This window comes from Penicillium nucicola (genome assembly GCF_028828085.1).
Source record: "Penicillium nucicola strain IBT 29836 chromosome Unknown utg000014l, whole genome shotgun sequence".
NCBI classification, from domain to species: Eukaryota; Fungi; Ascomycota; class Eurotiomycetes; order Eurotiales; family Aspergillaceae; genus Penicillium; species Penicillium nucicola.
Window position 1 is genome coordinate 446,027 of NW_026643138.1, and position 23,864 is coordinate 469,890.

Below are 23,864 nucleotides of genomic sequence, written 5' to 3' on the forward strand. Positions count from 1 at the left end.
CCAAGCTTCCACCCCGTCGTCTGTCTGATCTCTCAAGTATTCCAGCAAATACTTCTTTCTGTCGGCACCGGCCATCCCAAATACGTATATTCCTCACTGCTGGGTAGATCCTCTCCTACCATGGACCCAATTTCCTGGCTGATCCAGTAGCAGTAATAGAGCTTAGACGTGGTTATGCAATACAAGACGGACCAGAAACGTCTATGTAAACATATCGTCCGGGTTTTGTTGTAAAAGCCGATGATACGATAGACTTTAGAACTGGCACCAGTCGGCGTTGTGGGCCCGAACTTCATATGGTCCGAAAGCTTACTTTTGAGCATCCTTCTTATCGTCCCTTGCGCATGATTGTGCGGCCAACAATATTCAAAAAAAAAAACATTTGTGGTCCTTCAACGGCAGAGTTCGTGATTATAGCCGAAGTTTTAAAAAGCAGGGCTCATATTTTTCAGTGAATCCATTTAGACTGTGGTGGCAGCCATATTCATAATAGATCTGGAAAGTGGAGCAGAAGAAAAGAGACAATCTGACTAGGAGGAAGCTTAAATCCCAAATTCCATTAATTATTGCTGTCTACCACCGAACGCACCGTTCAATGATTCACTCAAAGAATTTGTCACGATATTTGACATTCGCTACTGACCGTGGATCCTGCTCTGCGTTCTACGGTCGTCATAGAACTAACCTTCGGTATCACTTGAATGGAAAGGAACCTTTGTTCCAGCTGCGCGAGATCTTGCCATTATAGTACTGGCTGGAACAAATACTCTCCCATCAAAACGACTGGACGAGGATCGAGGATCAATCATGCCTGGAGCTACGGCATAGATAACTCTGCTGTGGACCTACCCATCCAATTCAACGTACCTAGGGGTGTAGAGTTATAACTCATACTGTGCGGGTTCTAAGAACTTTAGAACTTTCCAGGATATGACTTGCAACAGTGTGATGATTTCATTGCAAGGTTATTCACATGCCGGGTTTAAATGAAGCTATTTAAGCCCGCCACAGGTCCCATCCATAACATTTCCTACAGTATACTCTTTGTACACTGAGAAGACCATGGACACAGTCATAACCAGCCTGCCTCCAACAGTGGGCACCATCCTGATGGATAATATCTCAATCATTCAGATCGTGTCCATGTTCTCAATCGGCGCGTACAATGGTCTAGAAACAGGAATCGTCGCGTTTGATGTGTTCAAAGGCTACCGCAGCCTGTATTTCTGGAGTATCCAGGTCGCATCCTGGGGGATCGTTCTGCATGCTCTTCCTGCCATGGCTCGCTTTCTAACACAAGCATCCAACATCGCGACGTCAGTCCCCTTCGTGATCGGATGGTATGCTATGGTCACCGGCCAAGCCATTGTACTGTACTCGCGTCTGCACTTTGTTGTCTCCAACGTGAGGACGCGGCGTTGCGTTTTGTGGATGATCATTATCAACGCCTGCATCCTACACATTCCAATGACCGTTCTCTTCTTCGGCCTCAACAACGGCGACGCACGTCTCGCTCGCCCTGCCGCAATCTTCGACCGAATCCAGCTGACGGCTTTTTGTGTGCAAGATTCCATCATCTGCAGCATTTATGTATACGAATCAGCTCTTACTTTCAAGAAGATCAGCACCATTCGTGGTCAGAACAGTCGCAGTGCCATCATTCATTACTTTGGATCAACATTCTTGTCGTGTTTCTCAATGTCCTGCTCCTCGTCACAGAATACAAGCTTCACTACATTCAAGTGAGCTTCAAGACGGTGGTATACAGCATCAAGCTGAAGTTAGAGTTTTCTGTACTCAACCGTCTTACTTCACTGCTTCGCTCCTGTACCTGTCAGCGTGAATCCGGGGAGCGGCGGCGATCGAGTGGACGGAACCTGTTTAATAAGCTTCTTCCGCAGTCAGCTACGGCATCGACGACGGAATTGCGGCCTGCAGCCCAGGGAGAGGTACCAGATCGTCGTATATTCCCGACTTGCTTCAAAAGAAAGCAGGGAGCGCGACGCGAGACGTCCAGCGAGTGTATGACACCCCCAGGAGACACGTCATACTCACGACGTATTTCTGAGTGCCAGACAGACACACATCAAGCTGGATCATCCGAAACTTTGCCGGCGCTAGAATTGACTTTATCTGAGTTTTCCACAAAGTTTGACGTTTGAGCATTCCGACAACGAAGAATGCCAGGTCAATGTGACCTCATCGACGATGGAGCAGCGAGCTTGGATTTCGTGACGGACAGGTATGATCGCAACTACCAAGCTAGCCAGTTGATGACAGGTCTACCGTGGTTATTATCCTCAGATAATGTTGGAGGGTGTGTTTGTTGAAATATGATATGGGAATTATGGTTGAACGCCTATTAAGCGAATGCCATACATGTAGAACTATAGTACATATTGCAAGATTGAGACACTGCAATATCAACAGTACAGCATAGTACAGAAGGTATTTACATGATGTCTTTTCACGAATTGTAGACCATTGACACAAGTCTGCCATCAAAAGACACCTTCTGGTTTCATTCACCCCATTATCGTGATTGGTATTTGTTGACAACTTGATGAAGTCCTACACCTTCGATTCTGAGTCACCCAGGACGTGTTGAACTGGTGTAGGATGATGAGAATCCTTGATCGAGTTAACACCTTCCTGGCGATGAAAGGGACGATTAATTGAACAGGAACTTACTAGCTGATCTTGGGACAGAGGCCATTGCTTCGAAACCGAATTCGAGATGAAGATCTTTCCCGATCCCCTAATTCGTATAATGAGGTAGATGTCGGCATCGCATTCCACGCTGTACTCAGACACATTCTTAAAAAGGGTCTTTCGCCTTCTGCGGGCTTTTTGGTGGACCATGTTTACCACCATGGGTTTGGGATTTGGCCGAAGGCTCAAATTGACCATGGCTGCTTGTATGAGAGGTAGAAAAGAAGGCAGTGGGAGTTCAAGTAACCAGGAAATCGAATGGGAAACAAACTTCCGATATGAGAGCTACGTTTTGATAATGGAGTTCCCGTCCTCAGTGAGTCTGACATTTCTGTGACAGAGGAAATTCAGTACAAGGGTATAAACTAGGACTGTTGATCTGAGCAAAACGTGTTAATCAACAGTACCGCCCGGTGAGTCTGATGGTTGGGTTGAATTTCGAGCGAATATTTTGATTCGAACGCACTGTGCTATCCAAATGAATCCATATACTCAGACAGCCTCAGTGTTCTGAACGATCTTTCAGATGTGTACCCTGGAGTTGTAGAGCAGTTGGAAATCCAGTCATTTGGCGATGCGGTATACAAACGTTTGAAATTTTCTACTGCATGGTTGAAGTCACCCAATAATACTTGGCACAATAGTACTGACATGTTCCTTCGACTATCAAGGTACTAACTTCGATAATATGACATGATTCCGAACTGATTTTCAAGATCATTTCCGCTCCATGCAAATTAACTGCCGAGACAAAGTCTGCACCACCAGGGGATCTGCAACAAACTTTTGTATCTCACTAGTTCAATCATAATGATCTTGACCATAGCGCTCACGTTTCTTGACACTGGCGATGCCAAGATACGAAAACACTTTCACCTATTACTGAGATAGAGCGAAATCAAATATGGAATTCATTTGAAACATGAGGTCCAACTAACGCAATATGCATTGACTGATAATATTGAAGCACAGATAATCTACTCGAGAATCGACGAAGAAAGGACAATAAATGAAGTCAGAGCGAGCTATTGGCAATCAGTGTGAACAGCTGCTTAAAACAGTTCCCAAGCCTGCTCCGCATGTACAGTATGGATGGATGGATGGATGATATCATTTACCCTGACCTCTCGCTTTTGGTGATATACAGGATACAGCAACTACATATATCTTGGTATGTTCAAGTGTAATGTCCCACTTCCTGAAAACGAACTTGGAGCCTCGTCAAGGCCTATTATGGCCCAGGTGCCGTTCAAGTAATTAGGCTGCCCTCATGGCGCGCGACTTTGGAATCTTTGTGACGCCTCAGCGAAGTCTAGTACGGCTTTGACCGTCCTAGCCCGCGAGACGGTGTCTGGTTTACCTCTCTCACCTTCAGTTGAGCCTCCCAGCAGACTCGATACGCTGTTAAACGCGTCCCCAACTTCAATCCTTAGCTTCCGTCGGATTTCCCTCAGATTTGGGCAGTCCACCAGCACGTGGGTAATTGTTTCTTGCGCGCCGCACACGCACTGATTGTTGTCGCGGAAGCCGAAGGTCTTGGCATAGGTGGATAACCAATTGTGGCCCGTGCGTAGCTGCGCCAGCAGGTACGCCCGCCCCCAGGGCAGGTTCCCATACAACTTTCTGGTGTAGGCCGCCGGTAGGGTGCTGTCAATTTTACGCAGGTGACCGCCTTTGGTTGATGCTTTCCATTCCCGCTCCCATTGAGCGCGGATATTGTCTCGGATAAGCGCTCTCTTTCTTGTTAGCAAAGGGCGGAAGGGGTGTGTTTTGCCCGGGCTTGCCGCGTCTTTGGCCAACCGATCTGCTGCGTCGTTCCCTGGATCGTCGCAGTGTCCGGGTATCCATTAGAGATAAAGCGCAGTTCCCTTTGCTTGGACCTCTGCAGCCGCCTGGAGGATCGCGTGGATGATGCGTTGTCCTGACTTTTTTCCTGGGTTCTCGATCGTCTGCAACGCTGACTTGCTGTCGCAGAGGATCGTTGCCGTTGTTGTTCCATTATGTTCCGTTCTTGGCCGCTGATGGCTGATCTTGAACACTATACTGACAGCGTAGAAAATGCCTATCAGCTCTGCTACGTGAACCGACCACCGGTCCATCGGTCCCACTTGGGCCTGTTTCGATTCGACAACTTGTAGGTCATTGTCGAGTGCTACGGCAGCGGCGCCCAGGTGGCCTTCGCGTCCCGAGGCATCAGAGTAGACCACGATAGCGGATGTGGACCGCACGGACTCCGCCCGCTCTCTTGCCGTCTCTCGGTCTGACCCGATCTCGATCTCTGTGAAGGACTCGGTTCGCCACGGTGGTAGCGGACGTGGGTCGATCGTCTCTAGCTCATCTAATCTTTCTAGGTTCATGGTCTTCAGGGCTTCCGCCAGTGGGAAGCGAGCGTATGACCCGACATTGTTCCTACGTTTCTGGGCTCGCCGTAGTGTATCCCAGATAGGATGATCGCGCGGCAGAGCTCCTGGTCGAACACCACCCCTAGAAGCTTGGCCGTGGGCGACGGTTCGATCGTCCTCCCATTCATAACTACTCGACCCTGAAGCTGTTCGTGTCTTTTCCTGGTGATGTGAATCAGTTCTGTTTTCTCGGCTGCGAAACAAGACCCAGTTCGACGGGCCCATGCTTCAATTCGGGGAATGTCTTCCGATTGAATCTTGGCTAGGTTCTCTTCGGCTGAGCGTTCCACTCGCCAGCGGAAGTAGTCATCGATAAAGGCGGATGCACCGCCGTGAGAGTCGACAGGTTGGTCGACCAGGTCGGAGTTGAAGAATGCGAACAGAATGGGGGAGAGAGGCGATCCCTGTGCTAGTCCCGCGTTCGCTAGTGGTGTGGCCTCGGTGTGGAAGTCGTCAAATCCTATGCTGGCGTGGCGGTCGCTCATAAAGCTCACAATCCATTTTCTCGCCACGGTTGGGATTCTTCTTGCCCGGAGGCAGGCGTCTAAGCTCACTTTGTTGACTCCGTTAAAGGCACCTTTCAGGTCGAAAGCCACTAGCGTAATCACTTTGTGTTTATACCACGCGCGGTCAATCGCATTAGAGAGGACCAACAGGGCCTGTTCGGTCGTTCTGCCTGGTCGTCCTCCAAACTGGGTGTCAGGTAGCAGGCCGTGCTTTTCGGCGAGGTACGACAGTCGTCGTGCCATCACCGCTTCAAGGAGTTTGCCGAGAGTGTTAAGCAGCGAGATCGGGCGATAGGCCCCAGGTACTGAATAGTCAGATTTTTTAGGTTTTCGCAGCACCACAATCTTCGCGCTTCGCCATCGCTTTGGGTGGTATCCTAGATTGACTGACGCGGTGAAGATCCCTGTGATGTAGACCTTGAGGTGTCTCCACAGCTGTTTCCATACTAGCGTCGGCAGGCCGTCTTCCCCGGGTGCGGTAGATCCTTTTGCGGCTTTGAGAGAACGTTGAATCTCAAGCTCAGTGATAGGTTGCCATGGAAGTGCTAGAGGTGCTTGGGCGGGCAAGTCCTCGTGAGGTTCGTCCATCTGCGGGAAGAAAGTATCTAAGAAGGCCTGCGCTTTGTCCTCGTTTTCTATGAGCTCGTTGGTGCCGATGTGCAATGCCGGCACACATCCCCAGGCTTCTCGTGGTTTCATGTAGCTGGCAGCTTTCCAGAGTTTCCCTTCCCCAGCTTCGTCAAGGAACTATTTCAAATGTGACGCCTTCACCTTCTCGATAGTCCGGGTCCATAACCGTCGTTTGCGCTGCATCTCTTGAAAATGCGTTATGGAGCGGGCGTCGTGTCGCCCAAGTTCCGCACAGCTCTCTTGCCATATCCGACGTAGTTGATTGACTTCGCTTTGCTGTATTTTGAGGGCTGGGGTAAACCAGCGTTTGGAGTGTGGTGTTGGTCGCAGGTCGGGAGTGTGCCTATCCGCCGCTGTTGCGGTTGCCTCTGTGAGCCTTCTAACTACTTCATCTAGCGCCGGTCTCGTTTTCACTTCCTTCCATGGGCCCATTTGTTGAAGCACGTCTTCGGCTATCTTGCTCCAGTTCGCACGGTCGTAGGCTTTCTTTGCCTTAGCGACGGGTTGGCGCTGAGCTCTGAGGTTCCATTCGGAGAACGTTGCACGGTGGTCCGATCCGTAATTTTCGTGGTAGATATGGCATTTGATAAGCAGATCCGGTCGATTCGTTACCGTCTGGTCAATAGTAGAGTGTCTCCCCGGGTCGTTCAGAGATTCGGGTACGGGCCGACAAAGAGAGTCCGAGTGTATGAGGGGGTAAACTGTTTTCGAAAATCGCTGTATAGAAGGAACATAACGTAAGTCAATCAGGAAAGTGAAAGGTCTTTTGTAGGCAGATTCATCTCTGCATGTTGGTCGCTTGCCGGTTCCCAACTAATTGCTAATGCACACTTACCCTGACGTAATTTAGTCATGGGCCTTACATAGGAACACCTGGCTATCTCGCACCTGTACAGTAAGGGGTTGTGCCTTCGGGTAATGTTTGCTTCTCCAATTCCCAAAACAAAACCTCCCCAAGATCTGGTCTCTTGGGTTTTTCTTTCTTGAATTCTTCGCTTTGAGGCATTTTCATTTTTATTTGTTGTAGAATCACGGGAAGCTCCCCTTTCTGCTACGCTTCATGACCAACCTGACGTGGGCATGGCTGCTCTTGATCTCGGTGTTCCAGGTGGCTCAAAGTGCGCCAACTCGAACTGTATGGAGAACGCCTAGCGGAAACAATAAAGACTTCGTCACTACTTATTACATTGGGTCTACCGTGACCATTGACTGGTCTGGTTGGGATTCTTCTGTATTGAATCGCGACATGAACGGTGTGAGCAAAGCCGACCTGTGGGTAAATGCATGGAACACCGATTTCTCCACATGGTCCAAAAAGATTTCGAGTATGCGATCCCCCAACATAAATCATGAGATGCTAGACTGACAATATTACGGATTAGCTAGCACGATAGACGTTTCGTACTCGGGAACTTTCAATTGGAAAGTCACCATTGATGAGAAAGCGCTATCAGATACTAAAGAGTACGGGTTCACTTTTAAACCAACCGGGGAGAGTTTTGCTCCGTCTAACCCTCGTTTGTACTCGCCGGGGTTTCACCTTAATTCTAATGAGACAACATCCACGTCTACCTCTGCGAACTCGTCTATCCAAACGTCCTTGTCTACCGCGACGATTACTCAAACCCCGGAAGCTGCCTCATCGGATACGGGTGGACTCCCCACCGGCGCGAAAGCAGGAATCGGCGTCGGCGCAAGCGTCGCCGGACTGGTGCTGTCTGCGTTTGGGTTCCTCCTTTTTCGACGGCGGCAACAGTCATTACCGCAGGAGATGACTGGAAATCAGGATCAAGCAACGGACGGTAGCTCCTACATGAAGGCCAAGCCAGCACCGCAGGAGCTTTTGGCGCCACCGCCTGAAATGGAACCCACGACCAACACCCGAAGGGAGATGATGTGACGGTATACTGTTGGCATTGTATTTTGCGAGTACCTACTGCCTGAACCCCCCCCCCCCTCTTCCCCGAAACGGGTGTGTAAAGCAGGTGCAGATTGTTTTGGGAAGCCGTGGTTGACCAATGCTTTCCGAACTTTTCAGATAGCTAAATAGGCTTAATGGAATTGATAAGCTCCTATTCGACACTCTTTCCTGTTAGCAGGTGAAGGCGAAATGTATGAGTCTGTCCATGGTTTGCTTGTACCCTAAGAAAGATGCTTTGTCACTAGCGCCCTACGCTTGGGTGCCTCGAATTAAACGGTAAAAGGTGGGGGTTTGATTGGAGATTCTTCCGGATCTCTGTTGGGTCCGGGTGCGACCGTATCTCATCCCGTCGGCCAATGAGATACCCCTAGAACACCTAAATTATTTGCGAGGCAAATCAAACAAATCACCGAAACTCCTGACAATTTACGCTAATTGCAAAGTCACAATGTGATTCCTCGCATCACTGTGTATTCTGTCATACCTTCGTCTTTCGATGCAGTGCTTCTGACAGGTTCAACTCTCTCTTATCACAATCTATCCCGTGGATCCCTATCAACTAATCAGCGAACATAAGTAACATATTCCTCATGTCCAGAGACTCTCAAAAAAGTCTCAACCGTATTTGGGAGAAAATACCAAAAAACACTTCTTTAAACGACTCAGATGATTTAAATTTACGCGGCGGGTAGCGCGTGTTCTTGCCATATTTCAATTGCTTTTTGATTTTGCGAGGCAATCCCGAGTCTTTTAGTCACACCTTCACGTACAGCCTCCAGCTGAATTGAGAGGAACTTATTTACACATTTCTCACAATTCGCATCTTAATCACGGAATATAATATAGCTAAAAACCGTAAGTACGAAGTGTAGCCGTGTGTGTTTCTCGAACTACGAATCCTGGGCTCAATTCAATAGATTCTGTTCCTGGCTAGTCAGTCCCCACATGGTTATTGCGTGTTGCTTGAAACTACCCCATAAGAGATACAGGACCATTTATGGCAAGTCTTTTTGCTCACTGAGTAAAACTGAGCACACCCCTGAGTATTATATGAGCATTGTTTTCGTTAACTTAAGTGAGCATCACCTGACACTTGCGTAAGCCATTTGCCTCGCTCTCTGAGCAATCCGGTCCCACTATCTGGGGAAGTGGAACACAAGGCCGTTTAGAGATCGGGTAGATATTCGAGAATTGGCCGCATTATTCATTGACCGAATTCCTTGCCTACCAGTGTGATACCACTAATGTTGTGATGGGGATCATTATATGACATGTTATTCAGATGGAATCTATCAGATAGTGGCCAGATCTTTAGATACATTTCTAGTCTTGGCTGGCAGCGATCCTTGGGATCGCAGGGGTATTTCCCATACTTAATTTGTAGCCCTGTAAGCGCTCTATGAGCTTATAGTACTCGCTCAGGATCGATTGCCCCGCAAGTGAGGTCTGAAGTAAACCCTGTATGGGCCGGTTTTCTCCATTCGGGTGTTTTAGTTTAATCTGGGAGCGTATTGAATAATGTTTCCAATAAAATGGTTATGAAACAGAACTATATCCACTCAAGATGGCCTTGTTAAGTTTTTCTCGACTGTTATCGAACAATTTATCACGTGATGTACGCGTTGTTAGCTAGGTGTGCGTTGCCTTGGGTGCAACTCAACCCTTTACCCCGCCTAACCACTCGATATTCAAATAACGATCATCCCAACGGCAAGAGTGCCAACAAATTTCATCAAGATTGATATTCCACGACCAAGTTCCAGCGACTCGAAATGGAGTACGAAAAACACTTCATTCCTCTGGAATCCGATCCTCAAATATTCACGAGTTTGATGCACAACATGGGTGTTCCTAAGTTTTACAAATTCATTGATGTTTGGTCTCTGGAAGCAGATCAATTGGATAACATTCGTTTTATTATTCAAAATCCTGTCGAAGCCTTGATCCTTATCCTACCAGATTGTCCTGCATATGCAGAGCAGAGAATCTTACACAGTACTTCCGAAGAAGGCATCCTCTGGCTAAAACAGACTATAAACAATGCCTGCGGACTTTATGCCATAATGCATTGTATTTGTAACACTTTAAACACCAAGGAAATTGGTAGGACATTCCCCTTCACCCCGCGTGGCATATGATATCAGCTGAAGTAAATAGATCCAGGCTCCTTCAGTGATGGTCTTGTGAAGCAAGGATCAGCCGACCGCGCCAATTATCTGCAAAACTCACCTGAACTGGATTCAATCTATCGCAATGCCGCAATGAGTGGCTCTTCAGATCCTCCTGCTGCTGAGACTGAAATCGACCATCACTATATATGCCTGGTCAGGCGCTTAGGTTGTCTCTATGAATTGGATGGAGACAGAACCGGGCCAATATACCGGGGTAGCGTGAAAGATGATGAAGATACACTGTCAGAAAAGGGCTGCAATATTCTCAAAATGTATATGAACAGCTGCCCCAAGGGAAGCTTCAGTCTGCTAGCTCTGGTAAATCCTAACTAGTGCAACATCGGAGAATTGCTCGACTGGAGACAAAGCATCCACAGACATGTTATCATCGGTAAGAACGCTCCAGTCCAAAGCAGGGTGACTGAAAAGATTTTGGAGATCACATGTTCCCCATGACGCTGCAATGTGGAGTGGCGTCCATCCTTCATAATCCTTAGCATTGACATCCACTCACATTTGAAGCAAATGGTCAATGACCTCTAAGAAACCCGCCCTCGAGAACTGAGACCTTGGACCAGCAATTGCAAGGTGCAGTAATGTAGAGCTTCCTCGCTTAGTGGCAGTGGCTTGATGGGGATCGGCACCATAGTCTAATAGGATCTGCGTTGCAGCAGACCAGCCAAACTCGACTGCCCACATGAGCGGTGTTCTACCACGAGTATCAGTACAATTCTTGAGGGTACCGAGATCATCTCGTTTTAATGAGCGAAGATAGTCCTGCAGGAACACTTTCTGGTTTATAGGCAGTAGAACTTGGTGAAGTTCTGTAAACCTCCGGGTATTCAAATACTGCGTCCCACTTTCGCCAATGGTCATATTAAACAGAACCCCAATGATCTCACACAATTTGCCAAATTCCAGCGCGGAACGACCTGTCATCGCGGTGCATATCACAGCAGAATCAAGCATTGATTCCATCTGGGTACTGCAAAAAACAGTGTCAGAATAGTCGCGCTAAAATAGCCGGGAGGAATGCAACCTACTTTCCAATGTCGTCAGTCCACTGAATATTTACCCCAATGGAAACCAGCCAGGAGAGCAAACGTGCGTGGCTCTGCCAGTGCCGTGGGCTTTCCAACAGTAGTATGACGCGTACTGACTATTTTGTTAGCAACAAATTAACGATTTGAATGCAAGGAATAAAAAGGTCTCACGTAGAGCGACCCAAGACCATTTGCACTCTCAGATTCATTCACTTCATATGGAGTCACTAGAATATTCCTAAGGTAGTCGAGGTATTTTCTGCGGACGATCAGTTGACTTCTTTGCCAGCTGCTCTCTCAAAGGCACGAACCAACCCTTGAACCAATCCTCCAACAAGTGGTATATCAGATTTCATGGGGATCAAGGGAAAAGCTATGCAACTAAGTCTGTTCAATCTTATAGCGCTGCGTTACAGTGAAAGGTTGTTGCTAACGAGTATGAGATTTGCGCAGGTCGTGTCGTGAACTAGTCGGTCTGTTACAGCGTATCATACGAAGGAGAACGCGCGAATAATGAATCTGTGAACAACTGAGTTCCTGTGCTCATATGGGAAAGGGATTTGGGGAATGCGGAGTCTACCCAAGGCTTCAATGATGCCTCTGCATCTGTCAGTGTTTAAGGCTGTCTCGGTGGAACCCGCAACCACCAACAACACAATAATGAGCCTGTGGTATGTTTGTTAGACGGTATCAACCTGATGCTTAGGGATGTGCAAGGATATTAATGGAAAAAGCCGCCGGAGGTTTGTACCCAAGGCTTGGGCCCTGTTGAAGGGAATAAGAGCAGTGACATCCCCAACCAGTGAGAAAATCAATCAACTTCTTGTGTACGCATATATGACAAGACATATTCCTTGAAAATGAAACGACGGTTGGACTTTGCATGAAAAATCAATCAATATCCAGGATAATTGAAAGCAACAGAGCTCGCGAGCTCAGGAAGAACAGACTTGATTGAACTCATTATTGAATTTATCCGACCTGAGCCCTTCAATCCATCTACCAACATCTAAATACAATCTCAGATTCCAGAATAAGCGGTACTGCCCCGCGAGAGTCTGTATATAATCAAACAACTCAACCGCGTGGATTCGGATAGTATTGGCTCGCCTGGGGCCTGAAGCAGTAATGAATTTCGCGAGTATGCGATTGAGACTTTCGAAAGAACCAAGAAACGGTATCACGCTATTTGACACGATGAGAATCAATGTTGTACCAACTCCTGTGATCTCTACCATCCGCTTATCAATTGTCGCAATTTCCAGGTTGTATGTGAGGACATTCACAGCAATTAATTCCGAAAATCTTGGCTCTTGTAACACCTGGCTCTGCCGCTGAGAGAACAAGCCTGTAGTTCAGCCAGGGTCTAGCAAATGTCATCTGGAGCAGAATCGAGCTTTCGGGGGCGGTATCCTTGCAAATAGCTTGTAATCTAGGTGGCTGGCAACTGCAGCAGACATCCACTTCAGCCATCCCCCAAACGCAAACAAGACATGAGCACTCAGGCCACTTTCCGATCGTGATATACTGCGTTTATGGCTTCAATCTTTACTTTAGTAGCTCAAAGAACGGCTAACAAACCAATAGAGGCCAAAAGGTGATGTGTCAAGAAGGAGACATCTAAATAGTATAACGTAACAGACCCCCAAGCTGCGCACCCCACCCAAAAACGCGTCAATCAATCAAACCTCTTCTCTTTAACCACCCACCATGCCACCAATTCGTACTCAATCCTCTCAAAATCGTACTGAGCAAGAGGGTAGGCTTTCATTAGCAATTGAAGCTATTCGAAAGCAAGATTTTTCCTCTGTACGTGGAGCAGCGCGCTGTTTTGACGTACCTGAATCGACCCTCCGTAACCGCCTCCATGGGGTTCAAAACCACGCGATATCTCGCGCAGAAAAGCTGAAATTGACTGAAATTGAAGAGGAATCGCTTTAAAAATGGATTATCTCTCTAGATTCTCGTGGAGCAGCTCCCCGCCCGTCAACTGTACGAGAAATGGCAGACATACTACTGGCGGCGCATGGATCTATACCCCTACCTACGGTCGGCGAAAATTGGGTTAAAAAATTCATTAAACGGCATCCCCTACTATCTACTCGATTCTCGAGACGCTACGATTATCGGCGAGCTAAATGCGAGGATCCGAAGCTGTTATCTGAGTGGTTTTCTCTCGTTCAAAAAACAATCCTAACACACGGGATTGATTTTGACGATATCTATAACTTTGACGAGACGGGATTTGCAATGGGTATAATCTCGACTATGAAGGTTATAACGAGAAAGGAATTATACGGTCGGCGATCACTTTTACAGCCTGGAAATCGCGCGTGGGTAACTACAATCGAGTGTATAAGTTCAACGGGGTAGGCGCTTCCTCTATGCGTGATTTTTAAAGGCAACGTTTTTATCGAATCTTGGTTCGATAACCTTCCAAATGACTGGAGGATCGAGATAAGTCCTAATGGATGGACCTCTGATCAAATTGGACTTCGATGGCTTAAAAAGCTCTTCATTCCGTCTACTACTTCTCGTACGAAGGGGAAGTATAGACTCTTGATACTTGATGACCACGGCAGTCATTTGACACCACAATTCGACAAAATTTGCGAGGAGAACAATATTATCGCAGTTTGTATGCCTCCGCATTCATCTCATCTTTCACAGCCTCTCGATATTGGCTGTTTTGCGGTGTTAAAAGCCGCGTACGGTCGGATTATCGCATCGAAAATGCGGGCTAAAATCAGTCATATTGATAAACTTGATTTCCTCGATGCCTACCAAGCCGCGCGAATTGAGGCATTTAAATTGGAGAATATCAAAAATAGCTTCTCCGCCGCCGGTTTAGTGCCTTATAGCCCCGATCGGGTTATCTCAGAGCTTGATATTTGCCTTCGTACGCCGACCCCCCCCCCCCCTCCAGCCGGGGTAGCGAGTGGGAGCCAAAAACGCCCTCCAATTATATTCAATTACAAAAACAAGCTTTTTCGATAAAAGCCTTGTTAAAACAGCGCTCAAAAAGTCCACCGAGTCCATTGAATTCAGCGATAAATCAGGGTTTAAAAGCCTGTCAAATCACAATGCAATCAGCTGCTATTCTCGAGAAAGAAGTAAGCGATTTACGCGCTGAAAACGAGAAAAAAAGGCGCAAAAATGCTAGATCTACAAGGCAAATACATCGCGAGGAAGGCCTTACAGTTAAAGAGGCATCAACCTTGATATCGCAGCTAGTACAACCTGATTTACCGCAAGGATCTAATGAGGTAAATCAGGGTTTAGCCCTTTCTCAGTCACGTACGAGGGCAGTACCAAGATGTTCCGAATGTGGAATTCAGGGCCATAATAAGAGGTCATGTCCCACTAGATCTCGCGTTTAGTTTATTCAATTTAATGGCGTTTGGTTGAGAAAAATCCATTTAAAATAATCAAGTTGGGTGGGGTGCGCAGCTTGGGGGTCTGCGCAGCTTGGGGGTCTGCGCAGCTTGGGGGTCTGCGCAGCTTGGGGATCTGTTACGTTATCGAAAACCCGCAGACCAGATATTGATATATGAAAGCAGTCACTCTCGTAATCCTTAATTGGGAATAGATTAAATGCTACTGCGCAATGAAAAGGGCTCGACAAGAGAGCTTATGGGCTATTCACAAAGCGCTACGAAGAGGACAAGTACAGGAAACCGAGGTAATAAGGCTCTGATCAAAATCTAGGGATATTACTGTTCTGAGAGCGCGAGAACTATAACATTACCTGAAAAGCCGATCGCCAATGTCTTTGCAGAAATAACGAAAAGAGAGGGATTGGCCCATCGATGTCTGACAGGCAATCACAGGTGGTTGACTCGTTTATAGGTTATCCAGGAATGGTCGTCGTTCAAACCATACTCATATTCATTCTGGGAGGGAGGTTGAGCAGTGAGGTGTGGACGTGACAGGACGAGGGGATGTACTGTATGTACCCATGATCGTGTGAAGATGATTGAAGTTGACTTTATCAAATCGGAAATAAGGCGAGCCGATATGGAGCTTCGCACCGATCGGTGCCGGATTCCAGATCCTGACTGTATTATCCTGCGACAACGATACGAGTCGGTTCCCATCTTGCGACCAGGCAACCGAAAGGACCCAATTATTATGCCCCTTGCTACCATAAACTCTTACAAGCTCATTGGCCTTCACTCTACGCAAAAGCTTTCCGCCGAAGGCTTGTGATGTGGCTTCAATTTAGCCGTAGTGAGGAGAGTGCTAGTATTGTCATCGACTCAGCGGATGCAGCACTTATCAAGTCTTGGTCGATGTATGATTGATGGCTCGCTTGCCGTTTCAATATATTCGCTCTCATTTTGAAATTTTGTGTAGTTGTCGAGTCGGATTTCATTGCCAGTTCCAAATTCGGCTCAAGGAATTTGCATAGCTCCATATTTATAAGGTGCATCTTGCTTCCACAGCGATCTGTTCGTAAGCCTCGAGGCATTGCTCACTGCTTATCGGCTGATGAGCAAGCCGAATTCAATACTGTCACAGGCGGAAACAGGTGTGGCGCGACCTTGGCTGATTGCAGAGAGCCACAGGTGAAGATATAGGCCAGTCGAGCTGGGGTAATCCATTCATTGTTTCGGTCGCATCAGACAGTGTTTTCCATTGGGAAGAGGTATCGTCCCTGTGGTCGAGCGAGGGTATTTCGAATTTCAACGGTCGCGAGGGTAGGTATGGATATGATGCAAAAATTCTTCGAAATTCTCAAGTCGGGTGCGTTCCATGTCCCGTCGCCTTTCGTCCTGCGCCTGTATCTCTAGGTCCTCTATCTCCTTTTGACGGGCTTCTGCCTGCTTTTGGCTGGCTTCTGCCTGCTTTTGACTGGCTTCCGCCTGCTTTTGACTGGCTTCCGCCTCCTTCCGCCTCTCCTTTTCCTGCAGGAAGAGAGATTTGTAGTCTGGGGGACTATTTCTTGCCATCGTGTTGTTGGAAGGAAGAAAAGGGAACTTGCGGCAGCCATGACATCATGACTCATCGAAGGCACATCAGTTGTTGTAAGGTTGGCGGAAAGATTGCCCGATTTGGTATAGTGGAAGGCTTCGGTGGGGCTCTGTTGGATCCCCTGTACTGATGGTATTGTCCTGTCACCCTGATACGCACTACTCATGCATTAGGGTTAGACCTGTATCTGTAATACTGGGTCGTGACCCACACAACTCTACTAATAATACAACCATGATACACATGCTATAAGAGGCTCTGGTACATAATATATGAAAGAAGAGAGAAGAAGAGAGGTAAATCTGATTTCGAATATTACTGTACGCCATTGAAAGGAATCTTCTGTCAACTGCATCACTTCTACTCGAATCTAATCCATGTCTGAATAAAGTGGATATCAAAAAACGGTCGGCTATCTGGTACGCTATCGATCTCTGCGATGAGAGCCTGGTGCAGTCCCTTTTAAAAAGGGGTAGCGACAAACGAACGCCAGATTACAAAGATGTCTCGCCCTTCTGCCTGGCAGTGACGAAGACACCCCCGAAAATCGCCCGGCTGATACTCCTCAATTCAGATCCCGATTCAAAAAAGATCCTACTAGAGGATGTCGCTCTCAGAAACCGTCTGCTGTGTCGGGCTGTACAAGCAAGCCTCCGAGATGTCATCGCGCTACTGGTTGCCCATGGCGCAGATACAAACTCTAGAAATAGAGATGGCCAGAGCTTATTGCATCAAGCCACGAAAAAGGGTGACAGGGAGGTAGTCCAACAACTGCTCACGTATGAAGACATATCTATCAATGCAACGTACAGGACTCTTCACATCGCAGCAGAGTATGAATGCACGTCGGTAGCCAAGTGCCTGCTGGCCAAATGCGGTATAGAATCCAACGCAAGAGACTGTCACGGTCGCACTGCCGTTCACATCGCAGCAGAGTATGGCAACAAGTTGATCACAAGGCTTCTCCTAGCCTATGGTGCTGTGGATATCAATGCCCGAGATGCTAATGGGGCAACAGCACTCTGCTTGGCTGTAAAGGAAAAGCACACAGCTGCAGCCCTGCAAATTCTCGCTGAAGACCATGCAGACCTCAATGTGGCTGGTCAAAATGGCTGGACAGCTCTTCACCATGCGGTCTCGGTGGGAAACATACCGGTTGCGTGTGTGCTTCTCGACAATGATCATCTAAATCCGAACCTTCGTGATGATGAAGGATGGCCCCCTCTCACCCACGCTGCTTCCAATGGCGATTTACGCATGGTGGAGCTCCTTCTCGCGAGGACAGACGTACAAGTGAACGTGCATCAGGCCCCACCCCTCTTCCATGCTGCCAAACAGGGTCATGTGGAAGTTGTACGCCGATTGCTCTCCTTTGATACCATCGACATCAATCAGCAATTTTGGAACAGCTCGCCTCTCTGCGTTGCCTCTGAGATAGGCTACCCGGAAGTTACAAAGCTACTCCTTCAGCACACAGCACCCCCCGACACTAATCTCAAGACTTACATGGGCGACACTGCGCTTTCTTTGGCCGCTTACCATGGTAATTTGGTGATTATAAAACTTTTACAGGAAGTAAATGGATTCGATGTTGCTACTGCTGATAATTTTGGGGACACGGCGCTATGCAAAGCAGCTCGGAATGGACACGAACAGATTGTCAAGCGTCTCTACAGGGATGCTCGGGCAAAATGTGCGAGTGATGTCAAAGGGCCATTGAAGCAGCTCTCACCTCTAGAATTGCACTGTATCTTGAAAGACACTTGGATGAGCAAGGCAACTTTTGCACTTGGCCTTGAACTACAGATCGCCCGTGATTGCTTCGTTAGATAACTGTTTACCTCGTAGGGTACAATGCAACGCCTTTCAAATGAGCTCCTCTTACACCATGTTTTTTCAGGCATGATTTGCCATGCACCGTATCATCTCATACCTTAAACCACCGCGAATCCCATATCGTGTCTTCGATGGTGAGGAAGTCCGGGGCTACCCAAAGATTGCACAATCAACACATATTTCACGTGAACATAGTGGCTAACGTGCTCGGCGGAATTCACATACTTTAGTGTCTCGAGATGAGCCATAAATATGCTGAACACATGGTTGACTCAAGATAAAATCCGCAGCACGACGAGTAAAGAGACGGGCGTCCTCGCCTTCCGAGCAATCCAGATGCCCAAAGTGCGTCATGCAGGTCAAGTCTTCATCTATCCCTAACAGAATGTCACGGATAATCCTAGGAGCAACGTTCTATCCCAGAGGCCGAGAGCCTTCTGCGACGCTGGTTGCCAAGATGAGTAGAAATCTTATGAAAAGCGTAATTCGTGAATGGATCTATGTAGATTGCCACTTAGGCAGCGGGCAATGCAATGAGCATTTGGCGCAGCTCCGGGTGTGCCATGTCATTGATCGTATAGGCAATCTTAGTCTACTAAGGCGTACAGAAAATTGACTGGGAAGTACAAGTAAACTGCGTTCGGAGTTACTGACCACTTGTCTTTTGTTTCCACTCTCAGATTGTTGAAAGCTTGTCTCAATAAGACCCACCTCGACTTATCAAAATCAAAACTATCATTTCTGGAACAATGCCCTCATTTTTCACCAGAAGCAGGATGCGGATGCGACTGGTCGTCTCTTTTCTTACAATATGTTGGCTGGAACTTGCGACTCTCAGCTCAGCGTCTGCACGTCCAGCAGACGTCCTGCAAACTCGCGCAAAGTCTGACTTTGTCCACGCTGACAATTTGATGCTGGACATCACATTTCAGAAGCTCATGAGCAACATTCTCGTTAGCATGGTTATAACAGCCCTCATCTCAGCGGTGCTTTTTATTTTCAGAATACTTCTTTTGGTCCACTCAAGGTGGCTATACGAAGATTGCAATGCTCAAATCTACAGTGGCTGCCTGACTTTTCTCCTGAGCATATATGTTTTCTCCATAGGAGGTTATGCCGCCGGCTATATTCATGGGTTTCAATCTTCATTTGAGCTGTTTAGTGGAGAGAGTTCGTTTCCATACTACGCCGTCATATACTATGGCGCGGTTGGCCAGGCCACCTTTGCGTCTGCACTATTCATCTTGATTTTGGTACATGTTGTTGCAGCTGCATAATTTGATATTTGAGAGACACGAGATGACGGAACCTTGGAGATGATACTGAGGCATCCTGCTTGAACCCAGTATTGTGTGAAGGAAGGAGCAGGGGGTATTACGAAGGAGAGAAGATCCGAACTGGCTGTTATGGCATATCCGAAGATAGAGCAAGCTAGAAACCCTTGAGTGTCAGAAATAAATCGGTGGATGGTGTCCAATTAGGGAAAACATGGGTTCTGTGATAAAACTCATTCACAAGTTACAACAATATTGAGGAAGCTCCAGATACAGCAACGGTAGACAACAGAGCACTGCCATGGATGCTCTCGGAAATGACCGGTACTCCATTTACATTATTACTGTATCATTCTGACCCAGAAGCATATCATCATATTCTGATACAGCTTGCGAAGTAATATTCTATGTATAAAGATGCCTGGAAACCAGACCAGGGGGTTCTTTTTAAGAACTTGATACAGTAACATGATGTTCGTATTTCTAAGGAAGCTCTGGAATTTCTAGACACTAGTCTGCTCGAGGCCTACCTGGTTGGAAGGCTGGGCCGAAAGCAGTGTGATCAAGTAATGCAGCTGATCGGCAAGTTTGATCTGGCTAGGGTTCAGACTTTTTTGACTCAGTATACAGCAATATTGTATACCCTTCCACCCAAAGCATGGAAACGCTCGGTCTGGGAGAATGCGGCATGAAGCCTGGACTTCGCGGAAGGCTTTTTCACCTTACGAGACGCTGAATAGACTCACTTACTTATCCTGAAATCTGGACTTGAGTTCCGATTCTGGCTTGACAACAAGGACGAGAAATTTTGATTTTGCGTAAAAGGAAAGCGACAAACACCCTGGACTTCTTTGCGGGTTCGAATGTGTGCCTACGAGTACAGTATCACAAGTTCTCGAGTCCTACAGTAGTTGAAACAGTAGTCGCCTGTGTGCAACACAGAAACTCCCCATTCGAGTAGCATGGGACTAGGAGATGCACATAATAAATTTCAATGGGTTCAATGGGACTCACTTTGCGAAACAAAAACCCACCACGTGTACAATCAAGCGTGACTATCTGCCGCAAATTTCAGAACAATTTTCAGCGGGGGAGAAACATTTCAGACTCTGACTCATAGCTGTACTAGGTGGCACCCTGTTGAGCGATTTAATTGCAAATTCAACGATGTGTAAGAATCATATCCTTGCGGTATGGCTGTCTTCTCAACAGTTGATGAACGTTGTTCACCACACCCGACGCAGAATTATGAGAGGAATAATTCCAGGACGATACTAGACATTGTAGGCCGCAGAGGCTCGAAACGCCGTTTTAACGTCGTTCACATTGCGTCAACGCCTATGAAATACGTAATTCTCGCTACCATCTGCGCATGTGGTTCCTTGGTAGAGACATAGCCGAAAAGTTATAAAAGAGGCCCAATTCCCAGCCTGAAAAAAATCAGGACTTCGGTCCTCACACTCCGATGTGTCATGGTGTCCCTCTTGCCTGCGGGCTTGAATCTCCATGGCCAGGGCTTTCGCTGCCACGAGCCCAGCGATGTAAGACTTGTGCTCCCTCACAGCCTTAAGCCCTGTGACTGTAGAAATGTACTTCGCAGGATAGGCTCTGCGATAACAACTGTGTCTCGCAGGATAGGTCTGCGTTATCAATATGCCTCGCAGGGGAGCGTTGCGTGAACAAGGACCTCCGCAGGGGAACGCTGTGATGACAAGTGAGGCCCGCAGGGACATCTGCGACACCAAGAGTCTCCGCAGGGACATCTGCGACAACAAGAGCCTCCGCAAGAGACCGCTGCGATACAGTCGATAGCGAAAACGGCTTCTACCCTGATGACTGATTTTCTTCCCTCGGGCCCCACCGCCAAGGAACCCGTGTGTGGTTTCACTCCACTGATATTACAAAAATAGAAAGACTTCGTTGACATGACAATACAGATACAATATTATACGAATGGCTTACAAACATATCTCGTATCTGCTTATACAGCGTCATTAGAAAGTTGTAAGAATCCCCAGCATAATTGTGATACCAGGACAGATATGTTGATGGACGGAAACAGATCGTAAAATGATTTGAAATACTGTAATCATGCATTTCGTCCACTACTGTTCTGAGAAGCGAACTTTTTCACGTTAACTACTCGGGCTACAGGATGGATCGAAATTAGTTTCACCACTTGCATACGGAGAATCTATCTCGAACCCTCTCTTGAAACACGCTATACTTATTACAGTTACTCTTCCCCTGAACCTCTGTCTTAGCAGTAATTCAATACACGTGTAAATAACACTATGAAAATAGCTTCGTGATTGGCCAAGCAGAGAAGCATAAGTGCTTACCCTAAGATTAGCCAGGACCCAACTCTGTCCCTTAAATGTTAAGGCGGCTCTGTTTTGATATCCCAAGCCGGGAGCCTAGGTACTTGCAACCGGTTTATTGGCTCTCGGTACCAATTAACAGTTGTGTTTCTCAAATAAATGGCGTCTGCAACGTATCATAACACCATAATGCTCTAGGAACAAATTAGAACGGGGTTTCATGCACTTCTTTCACAATTGCGCACCGTGACTGAGATGATCAAGCTAAAGCATCAATTCCCAAATTTCCGAGGTTAACTTAGCGCCGAGCGTCTCATCTTCCTCTGACGTTTTGAGCTTGTATCCCTCTTTCTCATATAAACGACGCGCCGATAAAAGGACGCTATTGGTCCATAGATGAATCCGTGAATAACCCACCTCCCGCGCGAAGTTGGTACATTGTCGGACTAGATCCTGGCCAAGTCCCAATCCTCTAGCAGTCGGCTCCACAAGGAGAAGACGGAGCTTAGCTGCATTGTCCTTAGAGCTTCTGTCTTTGACTAGCATGATAGAGCCAATGATATTGCTATCACGCTCAGCAATCCAACAACGGTCTGATTTTGGATCGTAGTTATCCAGGAAGTCAACGGTGACACGGGCTACAAGTGCCTCAAAGCGCTCATTCCAGCCATATTCAGTGGTATATAAAGCGCCATGCCGATGTACAATCCAACCCATGTCACCAGGCCGATGAGTTCGAAGGATATATGGTGTGATAGTGGTTTCCGAGTCTTGCATATTGAAGGGCTTCCTTAAAGACGTATTCGCTTTCCTCTGATGAACGCCGAATAGATGAGCCTTTGAAAAGAAAAGTCAAGGGTATTGACGGAGAAGACAGAAGATTTGGAGTATTTGAAGTTGTGGTGGCGCCCCGTTCTTATAGCTAGAGATTAAGAGTCATTTTGCCGGCCAAAGTTGTCTTCGAAATGTCTCCACTTTTCGGCCAAGTTTTTCTTAGCCGGTCACCGAATGCACTGGAACGGTCATGATTCGGCTTTCATTAATCCTGATTGATTACAGTATCATACTTCTATGTAGGGGCGGATAGTGCCGTTCCTAGGAGCTAATCGACCCAATCGAAACAGTGAGATCGAATGAGACCCCGTTACCGTAACCAGCCAATATATTCCAGATAAACACTCTAACCACATCACCTAAAGAGGCCACTGATTCCAAAAACTTCAAGCGCACATCAAAAATACTACGATCCAGAGCAGAGATCAAGCTGGGCGTTGTCTTTCTAGCTGCATTGTTTTTTGAGGCCCGCAGATTTGCGCGGGCCACGAAGCTCCCAGGAACTTCCAGATCGCCAAGTCAAAATACATTTGCTAATAGTTAGCATCCCCCAGAACCTTACCCTCAAATCATTTCACCTACTCATTGATCAGAGGGGAAACCAATGGGAGAGGAGAGAGATTACCCACTAGTATTGTCTCTTTACAACTGGCTCATTCGTAGTGGTCACTCTAGGTGGCAAAAGGCTGACGGAGGGAGATTCTACCACGTCTCCAGTCGACACGGGCACCCATCTGTTTGACATGTTTGCAGCATCAAAAGTTCCAGAAACCCGAGAGACCGTACAGTCCTAATACAGCAGCTATTTTTATGCTGTTATTTACAGCTGTAATGCCCTGAAACGAACGAAGTGAGAGTAAGGGTTCTAATCAACATGGATGTACGTGTGCGAGACAGCAAAAAAAGAGAGGCTTAACTATGTAGGGCCCCTACTGCCACGCGCGCTCATGGTTGGTCCTTTGTCTTTCCCTTTCAGGTCTGGTGTATCAGGGCTTTAGGGTTCACCATCTATATCTGCATTGCAACTGCATATTCTCCCTCTGTGATTGCTTCGCTTCCATTCTCCAGAGTTTATTTTACTGCTACGCCCAGCGTCGTATTGCCACCATCCTTATCGAATCAACATAATGTTCAACTTTATTACCTAGTGTGCTAAACCCTTTATGACGTGCTAAATGGTGATTGGATAGAGTGGAGAAGCTCCGGGATTCAAAGCTCAATCACGATAAAGAGTTCCGCC

The 23,864-nt window shown here is 47.2% G+C and overlaps 7 protein-coding genes across 7 annotated transcripts; 3 read left to right on the top strand and 4 right to left on the bottom strand.

Moving 5' to 3' along the window:
• Positions 1–1,062: 1,062 nt before the first annotated feature.
• N7511_011513 (uncharacterized protein) lies at positions 1,063–1,746 on the top strand (the record flags this gene model as incomplete). The annotated part of the gene is made up of 1 exon (XM_057133890.1): positions 1,063–1,746. One exon carries the CDS (start codon positions 1,063–1,065, stop codon positions 1,744–1,746), a length of 684 nt encoding a protein of 227 aa, XP_056978560.1.
• Positions 1,747–7,310: 5,564 nt separating this feature from the next.
• Positions 7,311–8,150, top strand: N7511_011514 (uncharacterized protein; the record flags this gene model as incomplete). The annotated part of the gene is made up of 2 exons (XM_057133891.1): positions 7,311–7,575; positions 7,633–8,150. The coding sequence occupies 2 exons, from the start codon at positions 7,311–7,313 to the stop codon at positions 8,148–8,150; spliced, it is 783 nt and encodes a 260-aa protein (XP_056978561.1).
• Positions 8,151–10,651: 2,501 nt separating this feature from the next.
• N7511_011515 (uncharacterized protein) lies at positions 10,652–11,281 on the bottom strand (the record flags this gene model as incomplete). Its single annotated transcript, XM_057133892.1, has 2 exons — positions 10,652–10,763; positions 10,857–11,281. 2 exons carry the CDS (start codon positions 11,279–11,281, stop codon positions 10,652–10,654), a joined length of 537 nt encoding a protein of 178 aa, XP_056978562.1.
• A 3,817-nt stretch (positions 11,282–15,098) lies between these two features.
• Positions 15,099–15,533, bottom strand: N7511_011516 (uncharacterized protein; the record flags this gene model as incomplete). The annotated part of the gene is given in 2 exon segments (XM_057133893.1): positions 15,099–15,198; positions 15,214–15,533. The coding sequence occupies 2 exon segments, from the start codon at positions 15,531–15,533 to the stop codon at positions 15,099–15,101; spliced, it is 420 nt and encodes a 139-aa protein (XP_056978563.1).
• A 537-nt stretch (positions 15,534–16,070) lies between these two features.
• N7511_011517 (uncharacterized protein) lies at positions 16,071–16,337 on the bottom strand (the record flags this gene model as incomplete). Its single annotated transcript, XM_057133894.1, has 1 exon — positions 16,071–16,337. One exon carries the CDS (start codon positions 16,335–16,337, stop codon positions 16,071–16,073), a length of 267 nt encoding a protein of 88 aa, XP_056978564.1.
• A 47-nt stretch (positions 16,338–16,384) lies between these two features.
• N7511_011518 (ankyrin repeat domain-containing protein) lies at positions 16,385–18,192 on the top strand (the record flags this gene model as incomplete). The annotated part of the gene is made up of 2 exons (XM_057133895.1): positions 16,385–16,442; positions 16,751–18,192. 2 exons carry the CDS (start codon positions 16,385–16,387, stop codon positions 18,190–18,192), a joined length of 1,500 nt encoding a protein of 499 aa, XP_056978565.1.
• A 3,862-nt stretch (positions 18,193–22,054) lies between these two features.
• Positions 22,055–22,567, bottom strand: N7511_011519 (GNAT family N-acetyltransferase; the record flags this gene model as incomplete). Its single annotated transcript, XM_057133896.1, has 1 exon — positions 22,055–22,567. The coding sequence occupies one exon, from the start codon at positions 22,565–22,567 to the stop codon at positions 22,055–22,057; it is 513 nt and encodes a 170-aa protein (XP_056978566.1).
• Between the last annotated feature and the right edge of the window lie 1,297 nt (positions 22,568–23,864).